The 22587-nt window shown below is 35.6% G+C and overlaps 1 protein-coding gene and 1 long non-coding RNA gene across 2 annotated transcripts; both read right to left on the bottom strand.

The window, feature by feature from the left end:
- Positions 1-2816: 2816 nt before the first annotated feature.
- LOC116527530 lies at positions 2817-21524 on the bottom strand. The gene is made up of 3 exons (XR_004258598.1): positions 21511-21524; positions 10370-10372; positions 2817-2892 (listed from the first exon to the last, which is right to left on the bottom strand). It is a non-coding gene; the product is annotated as an uncharacterized LOC116527530 (long non-coding RNA).
- Positions 20628-21752, bottom strand: RPL10L (ribosomal protein L10 like). The gene has a single exon (XM_032244513.1). The coding sequence runs from the start codon at positions 21447-21449 to the stop codon at positions 20703-20705; it is 747 nt and encodes a 248-aa protein (XP_032100404.1). The 5' UTR covers positions 21450-21752; the 3' UTR covers positions 20628-20702.
- Between the last annotated feature and the right edge of the window lie 835 nt (positions 21753-22587).

The following is a 22587-nucleotide window of genomic DNA, read 5'->3' on the forward strand; positions in this document are numbered from 1 at the left end:
TGCCATTTAACTTAAACCATTCACATGCTTCAGAAACTAGGAAGTATGCCTTTCATGGTGGAGGGATGTTATTCTGTCTTTTTGTTGAGTTTAAATTATCCACCTGGACTACTGCAACAGGCTCTGACCTGTTGTTTCTATTTATATTCCCTTAAAATCTATTGAATCCCTGATGTCACCATATATATCATAAAACCATAAGACTTCATGAGATCATGCCTCTTCCCTAATAAAAACCTACCAGCAGCTTTCCACTTTATACAGAATAAATGCCCAAACACTTTATGGAGCCCTTCAAGGCTGTGTGTGATCTTCTCTGTTTATTTTTTCCATGGATCACTTCCATCAATTTCCAGAAAGAAGGGTATTAAGACAGCACCTTGACCTTTCCAAGCTTATTATTACTTCTATACCTATGTACTTCTTCAGTCTTTTCCCAAATCTTCACATGGTTAGGTCTTTTTTGTCACCTAGGTCCATGTTCAAAGGCCACTTCTTCAGAGAATTTTTCTGGCACCCAAACTAAAAGTGCCCCTCAACAAATAATTTACTCTACTACAATACCAGCTTTATTTCCTTCCCTAATTTTTAATTTGTTTGGTTGTTTATGATCCATCTTTTTATGTCAGATTTAACTGAGAGCTGAGACTTCATCTATGTTGTTGAGGATGCCATGTCTGTACATTGAGTAGGATGAGGAACAAATAATAAATATTAGATGAGTAACTAAAAGAAAGAACAAAAGAGCTGAAGCTGACAATCATGATGAAAACTCTCTCTGCCACTAGTATACCTCATTTAAAAAATAGGTTTAATAATTAATATGGATTGTAATAGTAAATTCACAGTAAATATTAGCTGTTATCATCATATTATTATTTCTCCAGTAGTACTGGTGCTATAATTTTATGCTCAAAGGTACAAAAGTGCTCTAGAGCAAGGGTAAAGGGTACACAGGCATGATAATGTAATTGACAGCTAATAATTATTTCATATTTTAGCATTTTATAATCATAGGAAATAATTTACAGAGATTATTGAATTTAAGTTTTATCTTCAATTTTACTTAAGAAGAAACTAGCCCTTTATGAATTTAAGCAACTACAAAGTGGTAGAGATGTGAAGCAAAATCCATGTTCTCAATATCTAAATACCCAAAGAAACTCATGAACTCTGTGCATAAGAGTTCAAATGCCACACAGGAAAGAAAATGAAAATGAATCAATAATAACAGAATGGATTTTGAATTCTTAAAACAATTAAACAAATAAACAAAGACGGCTATAAAACAAGGCAACAAATTCAGGAAAAGTTTATTAGATGTATAATGACTAGAAGGTAGAACCCTCTCCTACACACCACTCAGCTGTTTCGTTGAGTTCTGCCATAAATTTCAAAAACAAATTAGTAAAACTCATATTCTTAGTTAATGCTGACTTAAATAAAAATTCAAAAATGACTATAGTTGCTTATTGCTTAAACAGAAGCCTTTCCCTAAAACTAAATTAAAATGTCTTCAGGGACTCCATGTTTGGGTCCCCTTCCACAAACACTCTCATGGAAGCTGTCTTTCTCTCTCCTGGATTTCCCCTCTGGAGTCCCCTTCCGCACTCTCGTGGAAGCCTGTCTTCCCCTCCTAAACTCCATTCTCTCTATTCCCTTCCACTCAGTGTGGAAGCTGCTTTCCTCTCCTGGATTCCATCTTTCTGGATTCTCTCACTCTGTGAGAGTTAGCTGTTTCTCTCTCCTTCTCCTGTTTCTCTCTAAATAAATCACTTTCTACAAAAAAAAAAAAAAAAAAGTCTTCATCTATAAAAAGAGCTTTCAAATAATGATAAACAAGAGTAGTCATGAAATAGAAGCTCTGTCATGAAGTAAGAAGTATATTGCCATTTAAAAACAAAAAATACCGCCACAAAATGCCCAGAGTTACAAATCACATAGCAATCATAGAATAATGGATCTCATATCCGTTCTTGGAGTGCATCACTTGTCAAACAAAGGGGGCTCTCTCCACTTCTTTTACTCTGTGCTACTGAAGCACTACAAAGTCTTCACATGTGCAAGGAAACCACAAGTACGAATAGGTTTATAAGAAAGGAGAATAAAATTAGGCTGTATATGATGCACAGTGAGTGGAACATAATGTAATAGAGAAAGACTAACATGGACATCTCAATGGTTTGAAATGAGACATAACAAACAGGTAGAAAAGATAACTTTGCGACATTCATCTCTCACACACAAAAAGAGAGCCATCTATTGTGTTAAATGTGACAATATTAATAATGTAAGTGAACATGAAAAAAACACTAGTGTTACTATTTGGAAAATGGTTATTTTGATGAAAAATTGTGCATTTTTTCTAGCACAATATTTAGCTTTGTGTCATTTGTGTTCATTATAGCTGTTTTACAAATTTATAAATTGTAAGCTACTGATGGCAAAGCAAGAAAGTTCTTTTCATTAGGTATACAAACTGTGTCTTGTCAGGGAGTACCTTAACTGACTTCTCTCCCACCGGTAGAAGAAGTTAGTTTTACCTCCATTTATGAATTCAATTTAATGTTCCTCTTCTATAATTATGGCTGTTCTTTAGATCCTCTTTTGAAGCCATTATAAAATTTTCCTGGTTTTCTCATTATTAGTTAAATAAAATGTCTAGCATGCATTCATATTTATATCTGTATGATAGTCCTAATTTTACCTTTTTTGAAAATTATCTCATAACACTAATGTCTGTATTAACCATGCAAAGCCACCATGACTATACATAAATCTACCTTTTTTTTTTTCTTTTTATAAGGGGCTTTTTCCCTTTTGCTTGGCATTTCTCTCTCCACCACCATGTGAAGAATAATGTATTTGTTTCCCCTTCTGCTATGATTGTAACTTTCCCCAGGCCTCCCCAGCCCTGTGGAACTGAGTCAATTAAACCTCTTTCCTTTATAAATTATACAGTCTCAGGTATGTCTTTATGAGCAGTGTGAGAACAGACTAATACAATGCCCAAGAGTACCTTGCATAATCTTTTTCTATGGGGATCTGAGAGACTCTTTCATTGCTGAATATTTAGCATTCAGGCATGCAACTGATGACAAGACTTTTAGTCTCAAGTAATCCTCTGGTGTTGGCCTCTCAAAATGCTGGGATTACAGCAATGAGCCACCACACTCAGCCCTTTGTTCAGGATTCTTGATCTATGCTCATCAAGAATATTGACCTGTAGTTTTCTTTTTCATTGTGTCTCTGCCAGATTTTGATATCAGAATGATGCTGGCCTCTTAGAGTGAGTTAGGAAGGAGTCCCTTTTCCTGAATTTTTTGGAATAGTTTCAGTAGGATTGATTTCAGCTCTTCTTTTTATGTCTGATAGCATTTGGCTGTGAATCCTTCTGGCCCAGGGATTTTTCTGGTTGGTAGGCTTTTATTACTGATTAAATTTCTCAACTTTGTTATTGGTCTGTTCAGGGTTTCAATTTCTTTCTGGGTCAATCTTGGGAAGCGTATGTTTCCAGGAATTTATCTCTTACTTCTATGTTTTCTAGTTCGTATGCATAGAGATGTTCATAATAGTCTCTGAGGATTTTTTTTATGGTTTTGTGGGATCGGAGGTAATGTCCCCTTTGTCCTTTCTGATTGTGCATATTTGAATCTTCTCTCTTTTTTTCTTTATTGATCTAGCTGGTGGCCTATCAAATTTATTTATTCTTTCAGAGAACCAACTTTTAGTTTCATTGAATTTTCATATGGTTTTTCATGGTTTTTGATTTGCTCTTGTTTTTCTATTTCCTCTATGTGTGATGTCAGTTTGTTAATTTGATATCTTTCTTACTTTTTAATGTAGGTATTTAGTACTGCAAACTTTCCTGTTAACACTGATTTAGATATTTCTCACAGATTCTGATATATGGTACTTTTGTTTTCATTAGTGTCAAAGAACTTTTTGATTTCTGGCTTAATCTGTTTACTTCAAATATTCATTCAGGGTTAGGTTGTTTAATTTTCATGACATTGTATAGTTTGAGAGATCTTAGTACTGATTTCTACTTTTATTGTACTGTGGTATGAGAGTGTGGTTTGTAAGATTTGTTTTAAATTTTTAGAATTGTCTTATAGCTGAGCATGTGGTCAACTTAGCACATATGTCATGTGCAAATGAGAAGAATGTATATTCTGTTGCTGTTAAATGGAGTGTTCTGTAGATGTCTGTTGAGTCTAGTTAGTCAAGTATGGAGGTTAGGTCCTGAATATCTTTGTTAGTTTCCTGCGTCAATTATCTAATACTGTCAGTGGAGTATTAAAGCCTCTCATTACTATTGTGTAGTCATTTAAGTCTCTTTGTATATGTCTAACAATTTGTTTTATGAATCTGGGTACTCCGGTGTTTGGTGTGTATCTATGCAGAATATTTAAGTCTTCTTGTTGGATTGAACTCTTATCATTACATAATGCTTTTTTGTCTCTTTTCCATTTCCTTTCCTTTTTTATTTTATCTTATTTTATTTTGAGACGAGGTCTTAGTTTGATGCCCAGGCTGGAGTGTAGTGGTGTGATTATGGCTCACAGCAGCTTTGACCTACCAGGCTCAAGTGATCCTCCCAACTCAGCCTTCCAAGTAGATGGGATTGCAGGCATATACCACAACACCTGTCTCATTTTCTCATTTTTTAGAGACAGTATCTTGCTTTATTGCCCAGGCTTGTCTCAAACTCCCACCTCAAACAATCCTCCCACTTTGGCCTCCCATCTTTATCCTTTTTGATTGTTGCTGGTTTGAAGTCTGTTTTGTCTGAAATAAGAATGGCAACACCTGCTCTTTTGTTGTTTACCATTTGCTTGGTAGATTTTTCAACATCTCTTTGCTCTGAACTTGTGGGTGTCATTGCATGTGATATGGGTCTCTTGAAGATAGCACACAGTTGGTTATTTATTTATTTATATCCTATTTGCCACTCTTTGCCTTTAGCCCATTTACAATCAAGATTTATATTGATTTGTGCAGATATGATTTTGTCATTGTGTTGTTAGCTGGTTGTTATGCAGTAATTGCTTTATAATGTCAATGGCCTATGTACATACCTGTGTTTTGTGGTGGCTGGTAACAGTCTTTTGGTCTTTTAGCACTCCCCTAAGGACCTCCTGAGGGTAGACCTGGTGGTAAGAAATTCCCTTAGCATCTGCTTGTCTGAAAAAGATTTTATTTCTCCTTTACTTATGAAGCTTAGTTTGGCTGGATATGAAATTCTTGTGTGGAATTTGCTCTTTAAGAATGCTGAGCACAGGCCCCCAATCTCTTCTGGCTTGTCAGGTTTCCACTGAAAGGTCTGCTGTTAGTCTAGTGTGCTTCCCTTTGTAGGTGACCCACTGTTTCTCTCTAGCTGCCTTTAATATTTTGTCCTTTGTATTGATCTTGGACTATCTAGTGACTCTGTGTCTTGGGGATAGTCATCTTGTATAGCATCTCATGGGGGTTGTGTGCATTTACCAAATTTGAATGTTAACATCTTTTGAGATGTTTGGGATATTTTCATGGATAGTATCCTCAAATATGTTTTCCAAGTTGCTTGTTCTTTCTCCTTCTGTTTCAAGGATGCCAACAAGTTGTAGGTTAAATCTCTTTACCTAATCACATATTTCTCAGAGGTTTTGTTTATTAATTTTTTATTATCTGACTGAGTTAACTCAAAGAACTATTCTTCATACGCTGAAGTTCTTTCCTCAGCTTGGTCTATTCTTCTGTTAATACTTGCGATTGCATTATGAAATTCTTGATGTGAGTTTTTCAGCTCTATCAGATCAGTTTGATTCTTTCTTAAAGTGGCCTTTTCACCTTTCAGCTCTTGTATCATTTGACTGGATTCATTTTACTAGATTCCTTAGATTCTTTGGATTGAGTTTCAACTATCTCCTGAATCTCAGTGATGTTTGTTGCCATCCATATTCTGTGTTTGTCATTTCAGCCATTTCAAGTTCATTAAGAATCATTGCAGGGGAGTTAGTACAGTCACTTGGAGGTAAGAAGACACACTGGTTTTTGAATTGTCAGAGTTTTTGCATTGGTGCTTTCTCAATTCTCATGTGTGGGCTGATGTTCCTTTAATCTTTGAACTTACTGTCCTTTAGCTGAGATTTTTTTTTTTTTTGAGGCAGAGTCTTGCTCTGTTGCCCAGGCTAGACTGCAGTGATGCAATCTTGGCTCACTGCAACCTCTACATCCTAGCTCCAAATGATTCTCCTGCCTCAGCCTCCCAAGTAGCTGGGACTATAGGTACGCCACCACACCCAGCTAATTTTTGCATTTTTAGTAGTGACAGGGTTTCACCATATTGGTCAGGCTGGTCTTGAGCTCCCAACCTTGTGATCTGCCCACCTCAGCCTCCCAAATATCTGGGATTACAGGCATGAGCCACTGCTCCCAGCCTGGCTGAGACTTTTTGCTTTTGTTTTCTTTGATGCTGTTGAGGGTTTGACTGTAGCATAACTTGGATTCAGTCAAGTGGCTTTGTTTCTGGATAATTTTAGGGGGCCAAGGCTCAGCTCAGCCCTCCTCGGCTTTGTGCTCTCTCCCTGGATGGCTGAGATCAGGCCCAAAGCTTTGTTCTCCAGCCCCTCAAAGTTAAGCACCCACTGCATTTGAGGAACCTGGGTATTCCTGGTGTGCTTGCAACAATACTCCAATGGGCAGTGTCTGCAAGAGCACTTTGTCAGAGCAGTAACAGTGGTGTCTGCAATGTGCATTGGCAGGAGTGGGGTAACTGTAGTGAAGTCCATGCATGCACAAACACTGCTGGCAGTGGGGCACTGAGGTCCACTCATGCAGTGGCAAAGTGGTGTTGAGAGGCTGCAGGTGGTTGACTGCCAGGAAAATGGTGTGGGAAGCTATGTGTGGGTGCATGTTGGAGGGGGACCATCTGCAGAAGCTCTCCAACAGTTAGGTAGGAACTACCTGCAAATGAGCTATGGTGGTTGCTGCCAGGAAGTACTCCATTTGGGCATCCAAGGTTGTGCTTCAAGCAGACATGGCCAGGGAGGAATCCCAGGAGAGGCTGGTAGACAGGGGTGCATTCAGATCAGACTGGCTCCATCCCATGGGCAAGGTTGCCCTTATCTGTCCAGGTTTGACAGTCAACAAAAGCCAAGGCCACCTAAAGGTATGTTGTGAGCCTTGTGGCTTGGCATCCCTTGCTGTGCTCCAATGCCAAACCTGTATTCAACACAATCTGGAGTCCTGTCCCTGCCACCTTTCTAAGGTGGGAAAAATGTCTGTGGAAGTTGTGGAGTCTCCTGAAACTAGAATTCTGGAAGTATGTGGCAAGAGTAGGCCACTTCTCACCTATTTAACTCACCAAGAGCCACTGTGGGCCAGAAACGAGTCGTGGTGCTCAGCATCCCAGCTTCCTCCCACTTCAGCCCAGGATCTATGTCCACCCTCCATCCATTCTCAATGCCATCCTTTCTAAGACCTGCTCAGAGTATACCTGTCTTCTTTATGGTCTCATGTCTTGGTGGGAGATGCTCTTCTTTGCTGTGTCCATTGGCCACCTTAGTTCTTCTCCAGAAAAAATATTTTTAAAGAAAATATAAACAGTAGAAACAATAGAGGAATTATCTTAATGAAAATTTTTTTGAAAAAATACAAGCAATAGAGAAAATAATATGTATAAATAGACTAAATTTCATTTGCATGTATCCAAATACTATAAAGAAGTTGAAATGGTGAATCACAGATAAGTAAAAGACATAAGGAACATATAAAATATATTTCATATTTTCAAGTCTAATATTCAGAAAAACTCTGTGTCCAAAGGCAAAATAAAAACAGTTATGCAGAATATTTCCAAAAGAGAGCATATGTCATTGCACAAAAGAAGGAAAATGAATGGCCAAATCGCATTTGAAAACCTGTAAAAGCTCCTTAGAAAAATGAAAATCAAAATATTTAGATATCATTTCAATGTTATAAAATTGTTTAAAAGCATAAAAAGTCAAAAAAGTTATGAGAAATAATTGCAAATGGGAATCTCACACATTGCTGGTAGAAGAATAAATTCACATGGTCTTTTTGGAAAAGGTTGTAGCATTATTTGGCAAAATTGAACCATTGTATCACCTGCAATTCTATTCATATATGTTTTCCCTAAAGAGATTTTTGTACTTATATACCAAGAAATCTACAATATATGTGGTTTCTTCTAAAGCACATGGAGTAATAAAGGAACCACTTTTACTCAAGTTTAAAAACAGTTATACATACCATAATTATGAACCCCATTTTGAGCTTTTATCCCAATTCTGATAAGTTGATCAATTACTGTATTAATAAGAAGCCTATTATCCCTTTTACATACCTGAGAGTATCTTCTTAGTCTTAATAATACTTCTATCTGAAACTAAAGTCCTGTGGCTAAATCCAATTCTTAACGATTTTTTATCCTAGTAGTTATGGAGATTTTTTTCTTGCACTGAGACTACCAACCTCACTGGGACTGGAATTTCCATAACATTCCCACACCAGCTTGTAAAGATGCCTAGAGACTTCTTGAAATTACACCACTTATAATGAGAGCTTTGCCTATTGTTATCTGTGTCCATATTTTTAGTTAGAATGTTCTATGTTTTCAGATGAAATTGAAACTTCATCCCAGGGATTCCATTTCCAGGTCCCATTCTGGCTCAGTCAGCCACATCCCACTAAAGGTATTTAATATTCAGATTTACCTGATAAATGGAACATATTTATCTAATAATACATCTGTATTAATATATTATTTACCTTTCATATAGCTACTCCATATTTGCATGAATAATGGATTAATTAGGGGTTGATGATAATGAGCCTTATTACATTATTCAGACTACCTTTTGTTGTAAGACTTTTTAGGGGTATTATTGTAATTTGCAAAGAGTAAGCCTTACTAGAAATTATATACATAATTCTTAATTCCTTCTTATATATTAACATCTGATCAATATATTAATTTTTCTCAAAGTTCAAAATATTATGCATGATTATTTAAATATCAAAAAATTTTTTGACAAATAGTTGATATTTAAAAGGTTTCATTCCAGAAGTGATTTTTCCTTTCTTCCACCCTTAGTTGATTGGCCTGGGATTAGACTGGATTGAATATGAAACTTCAAAATTTGCTGGAGTACTGAGTTACTGATCATCTCAAATATATGTATATGTAAAAACTGTATACACATATACGTATATGTATGTGTGCATGTATGCCTGTGAGTGGGGGGAGGGAGAGAGAAAAAAATTCTTACAAATCAGAATCTAGCATGAAGAATTTGCATTATGTGAGAATTTGATGCATCGGTGGGGTTAAATTCAAGTGAAAGACAATGCCTAGGTCAACATTCTTTATGATCTTACAGTAGCATTCCATGTTTTTTAAATGGGTTTAATTTATACAGCTCATTATTTCATTTTATATGCCTCTTAAAATACATGAAGAGAAATTAAAATGCCTTCTCTACATTAATCATAGCTTTTCATGGTTCATTAAATCTAATATAATATATACCAATATCCTGCTGTAGCTTATAAGTTGGAAATAATGAATTGTTTTGGTATTTCTATACTGCTATAAAATAATTACTTTATAATATTCTTTCTCATAACATAAAAATATTCACCTGTGAAATTAAAATTATGATTAAATGCCTTAAAATATATTAACATATAATTTAAATGAGATACCATCTCATGCCAGTTAGAATGGCAATTATTAAAAAGTCAGGAAACAACAGGTGCTGGAGAGGATGTGGAGAAATAGGAAAACTTTTATACTGTTGGTGTGAGTGTAAATTAGTTCAACCGTTGTAGAAGACAGCGTGGCGATTCCTCAAGGGTCTAGAACCAGAAATACCATTTGATCCAGCAATCCCATTACTGGGTATATACCAAAAGGATTGTAACTCATTCTGCCATAAAGATGCATGCACATACATGTTTATTGCAGCATTATTCATAGAGGCAAAGACTTGGAACCAACCCAAATGGCCATCAATGATACACTGGATAAAGAAAATGTGGCAAATATACACCATGGAATATTATGCAGCCATAAAAAAGGATGAGTTCATGTCCTTTGCAGGGACATGGATGAAGCTGGAAATCATCATTCTCAGCAAACTAACACAGGAACAGAAAACCATACATTGCATGTTCTCACTCAAAAGTGGGAATTCAACAAAGAGAACACATGGGACATAGGGAGGGGAACATAACACACCACAGCCTGGGGGTGGGGGGCTAGGGGACGGATAGCATTAGGAGAAATATCTAATGTAGGTGACAGGTTGATGGGTGCTGCAAACCACTATGGCACATGTATACCTATGTAACAAACCTGTACGTTCTGCACATGTAACCCAGAACTTAAAAGATAATTTTTAAAAAGTTAAAATATGTCAGAATTGCATAAGCTACAATAGTTATTTCACATAAATTTTATGTGTCTTCAGAAAAAAATCAGAATTAATACACCAGGTTATACTGGATATGAGGGCTATTACATACTTTTCACATTTAGATTCAAATACTTCATCATTGTTGGATTTACTGAGAAAAGAATAAATACAATGTTTACCTTAAACATGAATTTTAAAGATAGCATCAAGAGATTTGGAGATTCTGCAATCAAAATCAGTTGCACCTGAATTTCATAACCCGAGTAATGACATAAATTAGTTTAGCTAATACATAGTGAATTCCTTTTAAGTTCTGATATTTGATAAGAAAGAACAATAATAAGAAGAAACATTATTCATAGTGTACCATGTCCTAGAAGCTGTGCTAAGTGCATATTCTCATAAATACCATTATAATGTTTATTTTACAGTTGGGAAGTTTATGAAGCTTAGGCTCTGAAAGATCCAATAAACTGCTTAAGATGAAAGGAGAAGTAGTAGGCAGAATGAAGATCCAAACAGAAGTCTATATATTCCTATATATTTGCTCTTTTCAATAGTTACATCAAACCAACTTTTGATTCTTTTTCTGATTTTAATGATCAATAATGGCCATAGCAATTACAGTTTGCTCAAGGAAGAAGTACTAAGAGTAATATAGAACAGGAGATTTATTATGGACATTATACTTTGCATAATAATGAGAACGACTGGGAAAATAACAGTCTTGAAAGAGACAGTGTGATCACATAAAAGTCACCTAAGTCACTCATATGGTTTGTATCTATGTCCTTTCCCAAATCTCATGCTGAATTGTAAAATGTTGGAGATGGGGCCTGGGAGGAGGTAATTAGATCATGGGGAAGGTTTTCCCCTTCCTAGTGTGTTGTCATAGTGAGTGAGTACTCATGAGATCTGGCTGTTTAAAGATATGTAGCACCTGCCCCCTCTCCCTCTTGGTCCTGTTCCTGTCGTCTAAGATGCCTCCTCCCACTTTGCCTTCAGCCATGATTGTAAGTTTCCTGAGTCCTCCCCAGAAGCAGATGTTGCTATGCTTCCTGGACAGGCTGCAAAACTGTGAGTGGATTAAAGCTCTTTTCTTTATAAATTACCCAATCTCAAGTATTTCAGTTATAGCAGTGTGAGGATGGACTAATACAGTCACCAAGTAGGGACAATGAAATTTCTTGAATGTGATTGCCTCTTTTCTGATGGTGAGCACACAATTGCTACAAGTTAGTAAGGCAGGCAATTGGGAGGAATAAAAAAAAAAAAAGCAAAGTAAAGGTAAGTATCTCACAGGACAAATGGAACTCACAAGGATAAATGGAACTCACAAGGATAAATTGAAATCCGTGAAAATAATCTAAAATCCAAGTCTGTCAGTACATCTAACTCCAACAATATCTGTGAAAAAAGGTCTGTGCCACTCGGCACAAAGATGCACTTATGCCTGGCCCAGGTCTACGAGAAAGTTAAGGGCAAGATCTAGCAAAGGCTGGAGGAACTAATGTTGCTGGCATCCTTCAATTCAGTGAGCCAACAAATCAACCACAGCATTTCTGAATCACAATGATGCCTGGGGCCCTGCACCAATTTTATAATTGTTGCTTCATTTCTGCCTTCCAAGTCTTATGTCAATTTCTCCATAGGGTGATTAAGCATCCTATAGAGAAGAGAAATCTGGAAAATATATTTCCAGCTTATGTAAGATAAGGCAATAAAAAACTACCATTTTGTACAAAGTATTTTGGATCTTAATTTTGGAAGCAGACAATAAAACTAGAAAGACTATATGATGTATGAATCTGTATACATCAATATGATTCCAGGGTATAGACATCATGGCATTTTTAAAGAAACAGAAGAAATTAAAATATATCACAAGACTTCCACTTAGCAGTATGGTAGACTATGTACTGTTAGTGATCCTCTCTTCTAGAAATAACCAGATTCTGCCTACAGTCTTACCTTTTAATACATTTCTAGATTCACTAGAAAATAAATAAATCTTCAAGGACTTAAAGGACTTAAAACAGAAGTAAACAAACAAGTGGGAACTGGAGCAGAAAGTTGTGAATGGTTAGTACATGTAAGGTGGTGGATTTATCAGGGACAAACAATTACAAAACCTGAGGGCACAGCAAAGTCAGAAAGCTCAACCTGAGTACGACACATTTTTATCTTTCATGACAGGAGAAATTGGTTTCAGGATGGTAGCATCCTAGGGAACAGGCAGAATCTACTACAAATTTTCTCCGGTGGAAAAGTGTAAGAATTAAAGAAAGAGGAAAGAAACACAAGTAAAAAGTACCCAACCTTGATCTTGGTATACAAGAGAATAAGTTAAGCAAAGTATAGACCCACAAAAATAAACAAAAACAAAACAAAACACACTACTATGAAATAGGAATGAAAGCATAAATAACAAATAATAAATTTACATTTCCCAAGACCTCCATAATAAAATTATTAATTTTAAAATATAAAGTAATCTATTTTTAAGTTTATAAATTTAATACATTTTTGAAGGCAAATGACTAGTGATTTTACAAGCTGGATTTTCAAACTTAAAATTGTTGGAAAGGAAAAGTTCCAAGAAGAGCCCAGAAATACTGATGAATAATGACCCAGGAGGACCTGCTTGGAAAGATAAAATTTTATAAAGTATCCTCCATAGACTATCCCTGTTCCTCCCCTGCCATACTATGCCCAACCCATGCCACCGCTATCCTAAATTTTCACAGTTAGCATAACTTTTAAAAACTAGATTATATATTTATTTACATATAACACAATATTTCCTCTGGTTTTTCTGCTTTTTGAATTTAAAAAAAAATGGCATAATACTATTTAGAGTCTTATTTTCTTTTTTCATTCAATAGTTTCTGAAAGTTATGCGTTTCAGCTGTAGATGTCGTTCATTGATTCTCACTGTGCATAGTAGCTCCCATTGTGAATATACCACAATAGATACGTATTCATTGTCCTCTTTATGTAAATTAAGGATAAAAAGTGTTTGCTATTATGAACAATGCTATGAAGGCTCTTTGCATATATCTACTGGTTCATATAATTGAGAGCTTTTCTGCAATAGATATCTATAGTGTTATTACTGGATCTTAGGACATAGCTTTTTCAAATCAATTATGTAATAAATTATTTTCTCAAGTTCAAGGGCCCATGGACTTCAAATTCACTAGTTCTGTCAATAGATCCTAATGGTGTTTGCCACAAATATGTCATGAACTGTACTTATGAATATAATTTTTAAAGTCTTTTAATGTAAAAAAATAGAATGAGGAATTTTTAAAACCTTCCAATGTAAAATTGGGGTTTAATAATAATAGCTTTTGAGCCTATTTATCATTAAGGATCTAGAAGAGAAATCTGAACTCTAGTGTGTCTAAATCAGGACTATAAGTCTAAAGGAAGTAAACTTCCAATCTTAGAACAGAAAAAATAAAATGCTATATTAACCTGAGTCCAGCAAGAAGACCATAAAAATGTCTGAACTCAAAAATATCCCCCAAGCTATCACCAAACCGAAATGTCAATACATTGAACATAGAACTTACAAAACTGACATAGATCAGTGAGTGCTCAGGTATTAAAATAGAAATATTCACTTAAACATTTCCCTGTTCAAAAGGAAGACTCCTTTGAATAATGTTTCTGATATATACACAATCCTCAGGCTTATATCAGCTGTCTCAAATTAAGCACCCAGAGATCGGGACTCTACATTCTTCATCTCACACATTTCTAAAATCACAGCTTACATTTGGGCAGTAAATCTCAATTATTGTATAAAAATTAGTGAACCATGCCACATGGCAAAGATATATGTAATTTGTAATGGCACGGCTGTTGAAAAGAATTGCCTATATTTCCAAATAAAAACCCTAATTAGAGGAAAAAAAAATATTTTTTAAAGTCTCAACTGTGCTTTTAGGTATGGTGATTTTTGACCTTGTAGACTGTTATATTTTGACAACTTAAAATTATCATTTGAAAAATGTATTCAACTATGAAAATGACATTTTTACTAATGTCATTTTTAGCAGTTTTGTTTCAAAAATGGATGGCTTACAATTGCAGAGTATTGTCATAAATTGAAGCAGTCCATTGTGTGTGTAAATCAAATCCCTATTGAGTAGATGGAAGATAGGCTGATTGATAGGCGTTATGTATGGGAAATTTGGGAGATGTATAGGTAGGTAGTAAGTAGGCAGATAGGTAGGTAGGTAGCTGAGAGACAAAATTTGACTATAGCCACATGAACATGGGTTTCAGTGATGATAATTTAAAGTGTACTTATATATAAACATTTATACAAGTTAGAGAGGTAAAGGGGGACCATTGTTAAAAGTGTATCTAGGAAGTGGTATAGAAGTTTCTTTGTGTTGAATGAGGTTGTACTTTTGTCTGGTGAAATTTCAATGGTATCATGCTGTTTTAGTAATTTGGACATTTGCTAGCATGCTTAGTGGAAGTTTTTCATCAAAATGGTTATGTAACTGGTTTGACAGGAAAAATACTGAACTGCACATGAAATTTTTATTTTTCAGGAACATCCAATTGTGCTCCATTGAAGTTCTATTGCTTTGTGAGTAGTAGATTTCCTTCATGATATCTGAGCCTCTTTGTGTAACTTTTCGATCACTGCCAATTATGAAAATTGTTACTTACTGTTTTTAAATCTTTCATCTGTTCCGTTCGTGTAGCCTAGACTAATAGTTTCAGCTACTTAGATCAGGAAAGAGGAAATTACATGCTTTCTTATTCCTCTGACTCTTTTTTCTCCCCTATCCCTAAATCAATAATTTAGATTATTGATAACAGAATATAAAAATAGGCAATATTCTCTTTGCTAAATGACTTCAAGTCAAGGGAGACAGGTTTTCTTCTACCTGTTGCTGGTTCTCTATACTATTGACTATCTCTCGATTCTCCATATATTTGGTGGCCAAGTGCTGAGTCTTTTATAGGGTCTATTTGTCAGTTTTTTAGAGGATAGTGGAGTTTCTCTTCCTATCCTATTCCCTCAAAGGAAATCTTGCTAAGGCACAGTGGCTCTTCTCTCCCTGCCTGCAGCTGCAACCATAGAGTAATTCCCAATGACAGCCTCTTGCTGCCATGTTTCCCCCTCGCAAGTAACAATGCTTTTGAAGAATAGGGCCCAGAACATACAATGTTGCTTAGATTTAAAACACCATAATGGCCCCATGCCACAGGAAATGTAAGTCTTATCCTTATTTTGCCAGAAGCTGGACGTAAGGGCTGTTTCCTGACAATTTCTACATCAGTTCCACTATCTCTTCTGTCTCTACCATCATCATTAAGTCTCAGTTTAGTGGCACATGATTTGGGCAAAAGAAAACACCATTCCCTGTCAATCCAATGTCCTGTTCCACTCTGAGAGAGATGGGATAGTTACTCCTTTAAGAAGACTGCCTTTGCCAAAAACATTCTGTCTTCTTCTTCAACCTCATATATTTCTATTTATCAGTAAACAGTCAACTTAGAACAACAGGAAATTTCATGAAGAGGATCCTTGGAGAATCTAATAATATAGTCCTCAAAATATATTTTCTACTGTATATATGGTCCTATTCTTTAAATACGTGAAGCACAAAAATCTCTTAATCAGTAACTCTTGCCTATTTAATTTACATAATTATATAAAACTAAATTAATTATTTATAACATAATGAGAGTTAAGATTTTGTATGGACACAAAAACAAAATTAATCTTTTTGGAATCAATATTAAAAGTGTATCATTTTGAGACTCAAAGTATTTTAGGTATAATTGAGAGCCTTACAATTAAAAATAACTAGAAGTTGTTACAAACATGGAAATATAGAGTTTTGCATGAGTTGTCTGAACTATTAAAGTCTCCAAAAGTAGATCATTTTTAGTCCAACATTAAAAAAAAATTCTGGCTGAATAACCTGAGGTTAAACATAATCAGATGATCTTTTTCCACAATACCTAATGAAATGGATAAAATGTGATAAAATAAATATAGCCAAAGGCAGCCAAGGAAAGGGTTATATATGCCATAAATTTGGAGATACAAAAATGGAGGCAGTGTTCTTATGTGATAAGTCAGAACCAAATTTTGCTTTTTTTAAATTAAAGATTTCTGGCTAAATACATTTAGTGTAATCCCATGTTTTGAGGGATTGGAGGAAATGGTGGGTTATATAACAATCATTTATAGAATGTACCTTTTCAGAACTTTCCAACCTCTTAGAATAAAAAAAATTCTGGAAAAAAAATGAAATAAAAAATATGTTTCACTAATACCTTAATATATAGAGAAATGTACTTAACATATACTTATGCAAGGAAAAATTGTGGGAAAATCCATTGACAAGTAGAGCCCACACCAACACCAAAGATGCACAGAGGTTGGGCTTGCCGTTTTCCAGGGGTGTGCACTGAAAAGTAGCAGGGCAAAGGTGAATATGCCACAGAAGGAGAGTGGACGGTGTACCTGGCTGACTGGAGTATGCTTTGGTATAGGATATTTAATGGATCTCAGGAGAAGAATTAGAATCTAGCCAGAGTCAAAGGGTATACTTAACCCTCCAAATTCTTTCTTTCTCCCATCCTCTCATCCCAGGGCCATGGAAAAGTAGCACCCAGAGAAAAGTCTAGATGAACAAAAAAATATCAAAAGTTTTGTGAAAGAGTGACAAGAGAAATGCACCCACAATTATTCTAATTAAATAGAATATCTGGGCAGAATAGTCTACACCACATATAAGCAGTATAAAAATAATGACATGATAGCCATATAATCATTCTTTGGAAAATAAAATTGAGAAAAAAGGTAAAATAATATTGAATTTAACAAGTGGTTAAAGTAGATAAAAAATCCAGTTGAGGGGCAGGAGAATAAGCTAATCCCCATAAGTGAGTCATATGCAGAGGAGAATCAGTAGAGCATAAATATTTTCAAATGAATTACTCAAAGAGTTGACAAAATACAATGACGTGAAACTGGGAATTACAGAACTAAAGATTTTTTAAAAACTTGGAACAAAATATTGAATCTAATTAAATCTAGAACTAAGAGTATGTAACTGGAAGCAATAATGATTGCAAGACAGAATATTAAGGTCATAAATCATGAAAAAATAAGTAATAACAAGCACCAAAGATTAGGAGCTGAGAAGTGAAGCAGGAACAAATGTAATAACATCGATATTAACTGAATATTAATTTTGTATAATTAATATGTGCAAAGCACAATACTGTTCAGTTTCTCAACTGAGTAGTGGCTCAGGCTTATAATTCTAGGACTTTGGGAGGCTGAGGCAGCACATTGCTTGAGCCCAGGAGTTAAGAGACCAGCCTGGGCATCATGGAAAAATCCCACTTCTACAAAAGATACAAAAATGTTAGCTGGGAATGGTGATGCATGCCTGCAGTCCCAGCTACTCAGGATGCTGAAATGGGAGGATCACCTAAGGCCGGGAAGGTCAAAGCTACAGTGAGCCATGATCAGGCCACTGCACTCTAGCCTGGGTGACAGAGTAAGACCCTGTCTCAAAAAATAATCATGATAATAATAAAAATCAATTTCTCAATGCATTATCTCATTAATCCTACAAACAACCTTATAACTACAATGTCTTTGCCTCATTTTATAGATGGCAAAATTACTAAGAATGGTGATACTTAGTAATTTGCCCAAGAAAGTAAAAGACTAAGATTCAAATCCAAACATCCTGACACCAGCTTTTCTTCTTACTGATTGTTGGGTGACAATAACCTCATTCTGAATTATTATCACAGGTCTAATTTAATTATTTTGACTTTACTATGTTTCACCTAACTTCCTTTTAAAAAATAATACATAGACATTTTTAGGAAAATAAAGTCTTTACATTAAAATACAAACAAAAAGGCATTATTATAAAGTCAGGTAGACGAATGGGGTGAAATGATGTTTTTGCTTAATCTTTAAGTCAATAAGTAACATTCTGAGAGCCAGAAAGCTCTCCTTAAATTATGTAAGGGTAGGCAGTACAAGGCTGCTAAAGCAGAGAGAAAATGCTTGCTAATGTTAGTGACAGCCAATTCAGGGCAGAGCTGATGTATATTTTTATAGAAATTAAAGACTTTTCAAGCTAAACATGCTTAATACAATTGCATACTTTGAGGAAGTAAAAATGATGGATTATATAACTATCATTTATGAAATGTGCTTTTTAAAACTAAATTGATATAGTACATAGTCCTACTGAAATTTTCTTTGTTTTCTTAGTCAGTATTTTCCATTAAAACCTAGAGATTTCATCAATTAAACAAAAAGCTTCTTTGGGCAGTATTTGCTTGAACTTAGTTAACTGTACTTGTAATTTTTTATTTCAAACGAGCAAACAGTTAATTTTATTGCAGTATTAGAATAACACAAATATATGAATATATGTTCCCAAATGCAATTTTCCATTTTGAATAGAAATTTTAAAATAATGAACTCTGCAAAATTATGATTACATTATCCTTCGGCCAAGTTGTTTTATCAATTTTTTAAAAAATAATCAGAATGACTCTAAAATAGAAAAATGCTGAAAAAACAAAATTCTGGCTTGGGGAAAATTAGTAGGAAGGATTTTTAACAAAAACAAGTAAAAGTGACTGTTATGTCAACATTTTAAAAAAGAATTTATATATAATCTTTATAATATGAAACTGTGAAATACTTCAAATAAAAAATTTATTGACAGCTACCTACCAGTTTTTAATGAATTTTTAATCTTTCATTTCCTTTTCACTTCCTATATCTATATGCATGAACAATTACTGTTACCAATCTCTTAGGACAAGGAAGTTGATGAGCTTATCTTTAGCTCTCCTCCTGTATATAGTATTTAGTGGGTGCAGAGTTCCAAATTTGAAGGTCAAGATGATTTGAGAGGTTGTAAGACCAAAGAGAATGGGAAATAATTAAGATGGAAAATATTTTCAAAGCTGGACCATGGTTGTACTAGAAGCTAAGGGGTTGCTTATTTTATGGTATTTTGTATTGCTTTTTTTTCTCTTTTTTTTTTTTTTGTTTGTTTTTGAGGTTTAATTTTTGTTTTTGAAAGTATGGTAAAATGCAAACATGAAAAACATCTTAAAATAGCAACCTAGCTTAAAAATATACAAATAAGAAATACAGCAAGCGCCTGAAAGAAATATCCAGCTAGATAAAACATGTTAAGACTGATATAGCAATTGTTTAAATAAATGAAAATTAAACAGTAGTATGTGTTTCTATACTATTTAGTACTCCTTTTGTTGTTTTCATTAAATGTGTTGACTTTGAAAATGAACCATTAGAATAAAAACACTGAAGGCACTGTTTGCAGGATTGAGACTCAAAAGGCTAAGTCAATGTTAAGAACAGGAATTTCTTCTTCTAATGTAGTACAAACTCAGGAATTTTAGCTTATGTAGTTTCTAAAATAAAACAAAAAGGACCTTTGTGATCAATGTAACTCTAAATGCAGGACAAGCACCTACAGTTGCAAACTGTCTCTAGTGTCCTGTTAGAGTACAGATTGCCAATTTAGTGTCCTTTTCTCTCTTCTTTTCGTTCTACTGGAGTTCAGATACAAGTAATATGAACTCTGTTGTCACCTATGACCTTTCCATAATGAAAAAAAGATTGGACTGTTATCTCTTGACTGTGAGACAATGTAAAGTTCGTCTGTAAAAGCCTTTTCAGTGATACTCAATTGTCCTAAGGCTGATAATCAGAGGTGTAAGGTAATTCTCAAAACAATGTACAGAAATTTATAGAAAAACATAAACAACCAAGTTAGAAATAAACTAGCTCCAAAGAGGCTGTAGTTGAAATATCATTAATGCCTACAATTATTTTCATCCCTATTGTTTAGTTTACATTCTATAAACAATAAATTTTTTTCACACAAATCTATTTTTTTATTCAAGGTAATGAATGATAGCCGCATACTTATGACTTTACTACAATAATATACTGTCCTATACTCTCCTAAATTTAAAGTGTTTGATTAAAATAGTAATGGCTTTCTCTATAAATTGTATAGTTTTACTTAAGCAAGGAAAGTTAACACTTGCCATTAAAACTGTTTGAATAGAAAAAAAAATTCTCAAGTAGTCTATATTCTGAAACATTGGATATTTAAAAATATTAAACTTAATAAGTAGTTGTTTTTTCCCAGTAAACAGAATTTATTAGTAAGCAAAGTCAAACTGGCATTGCCCAAGGAGACAGTGCTATCAGAGCCTTCATGAGTGTAGAACCCGCCACTTGTCCAAGGGGCCGCGATTGGGAACATACTTGACTCCACAACCATCAGGGATGATGTGCTTTTTGGCCACCTTGTCTTCAAATTCGTCAGCATTAAACTTGGTGAAGCCCCACTTCTTGGAGATATGGATCTTCTGGCGTCCAGGGAACTTGAACTTGGCCCTGCGCAAGGCTTCAATCACGTGCTCCTTGTTCTGAAGCTTGGTGCGGATGGACATGATGACTTGACCAATGTGGACCCGGGCCACCGTACCCTGGGGTTTTCCAAAGGCACCTCTCATACCTGTCTGGAGCCTGTCAGCCCCAGCACAGGACAACATCTTGTTGATACGGATGACATGGAAGGGATGGAGCCGCACTCGGATGTGAAAGCCATCTCTGCCACAACTTTTCACCATGTACTTGTTGGCACAAATACGGGCGGCCTCCAGGGCTTCAGAAGACAGCTGCTCATATTCATCAGACACCATGTGGCCACAGAGTGGGAACTCATCCACTTTTGCTTTCTTTCGACCCAGGTCAAAGATGCGGATCTTGGCATCAGGAACCCCCCGGCAGAAACGAGATTTGGGGTATGGCTTGTTCTTACAATACCGATAACAACGAGCTGGACGGCGGCCCATGGCAACGCAGGAACCTCGGCAGTGCGTTGAAGTAAAAGCGTGCTCCCCGAACTGCGCTTGCGCGCGTCTTACGTGCGTTGCTCCTACTCGCGCGAGAACCATAGAGTCCTGAGGAACATGTGACCTCTCTCTTTCACAACCTGTCAACCATAGATGCAGTGACACGTGGGGCCTCCATGCCTGCGTAACCTGATGCGCTTGAGGTAAGCCGAGAGGCAGCTGCGGGTAGACGCCCCTGGGCTGCTGGGCGAGGACTTGGGCCTCGCTCCAAAGGTGCAAGAGCCACTTCCTTCCTGCTGGCCATCTTGGGCTAGGAGGCCCTGCCTTCAGCTTTGCCTTAAGTATAAAAGAGGTAATTTCCAGGCAGGAGGATTGCTTGAGCTCAGTTCAAGACGAGCTTGGGCAATATAGTGAAACCCTGTCTCAAAAAAAAAAAAAAAAAAAAAAAATCAAATAGCTGGACATGGTGGCTCAAGCTTGAAGTTCCAGCTATTTGGGAGGCTGAGGCGGGAGTGGAGACTGCAGTGAGCTGAGATCGTGCCATTGCACTCCAGCCACAGAGAAAGACTTTGTCTAAAGAAAAAAAACATTTCTGGAATTTGAGAAGAAAAATCCTTCCAGTTATTCAACAAACTGTTTGTAGTTTGGCCAATTCATTTTCCACATCTTGTATCTCACTGTCAGCATTTGTAGATCAATTGCTCTTTCTTGTAGTATGTGGCCACCTTCCCTGGATAAAGTGGCTTCTTGGCATGAGTGCTGTGATGAGACTCAGGAAGAGATGAGAGCAGGAGTGGAGAGAGGGATAAAGAGAAGATATCTGTTGTATCTATAGCTTGGCAATTGTTTTATAAACATGAAACTGTTTTCTTTATTTGGCCTAAAGAAATGATTTTATTATCAAAATGATATATACAAAATTGAAACATCAACTAGATTTTTTAAAACTATTTTCATTTTCAAATGTTAAAGCTGCTGAAACCATATAAAAGAGTAATAGTTTGCGCTTTAGTAATCTTTTGTCCCTTCCTGAGACTAAATTTAATCTTTTTTTTCCTTCTCAGAGTTTGTAAAAATATTATGACAGGAATCAGAGTGTAGGAAAGGAGGAAGAAGATAGAGGAAAAGAAATTAATAGTTTACAAACCCTACTTGAGTTTTTCTAGCTTTTTTTTTTTTAATGTTGTTTCACAAATTCATGACATCATGGAACAAAATCACTCCAATGTGAATGTATTCT

Source organism: Sapajus apella, unplaced genomic scaffold, assembly GCF_009761245.1.
Source record: "Sapajus apella isolate SASKATOON/1434 unplaced genomic scaffold, GSC_monkey_1.0 scaffold55, whole genome shotgun sequence".
In the NCBI taxonomy this organism is placed as follows: domain Eukaryota; kingdom Metazoa; phylum Chordata; class Mammalia; order Primates; family Cebidae; genus Sapajus; species Sapajus apella.

Excerpts from the sequence above, each read along its gene's own strand:
- RPL10L (XM_032244513.1), bottom strand. The coding sequence starts at position 21,449 with ATGGTTCTCGCGCGAGTAGGAGCAACGCACGTAAGACGCGCGCAAGCG.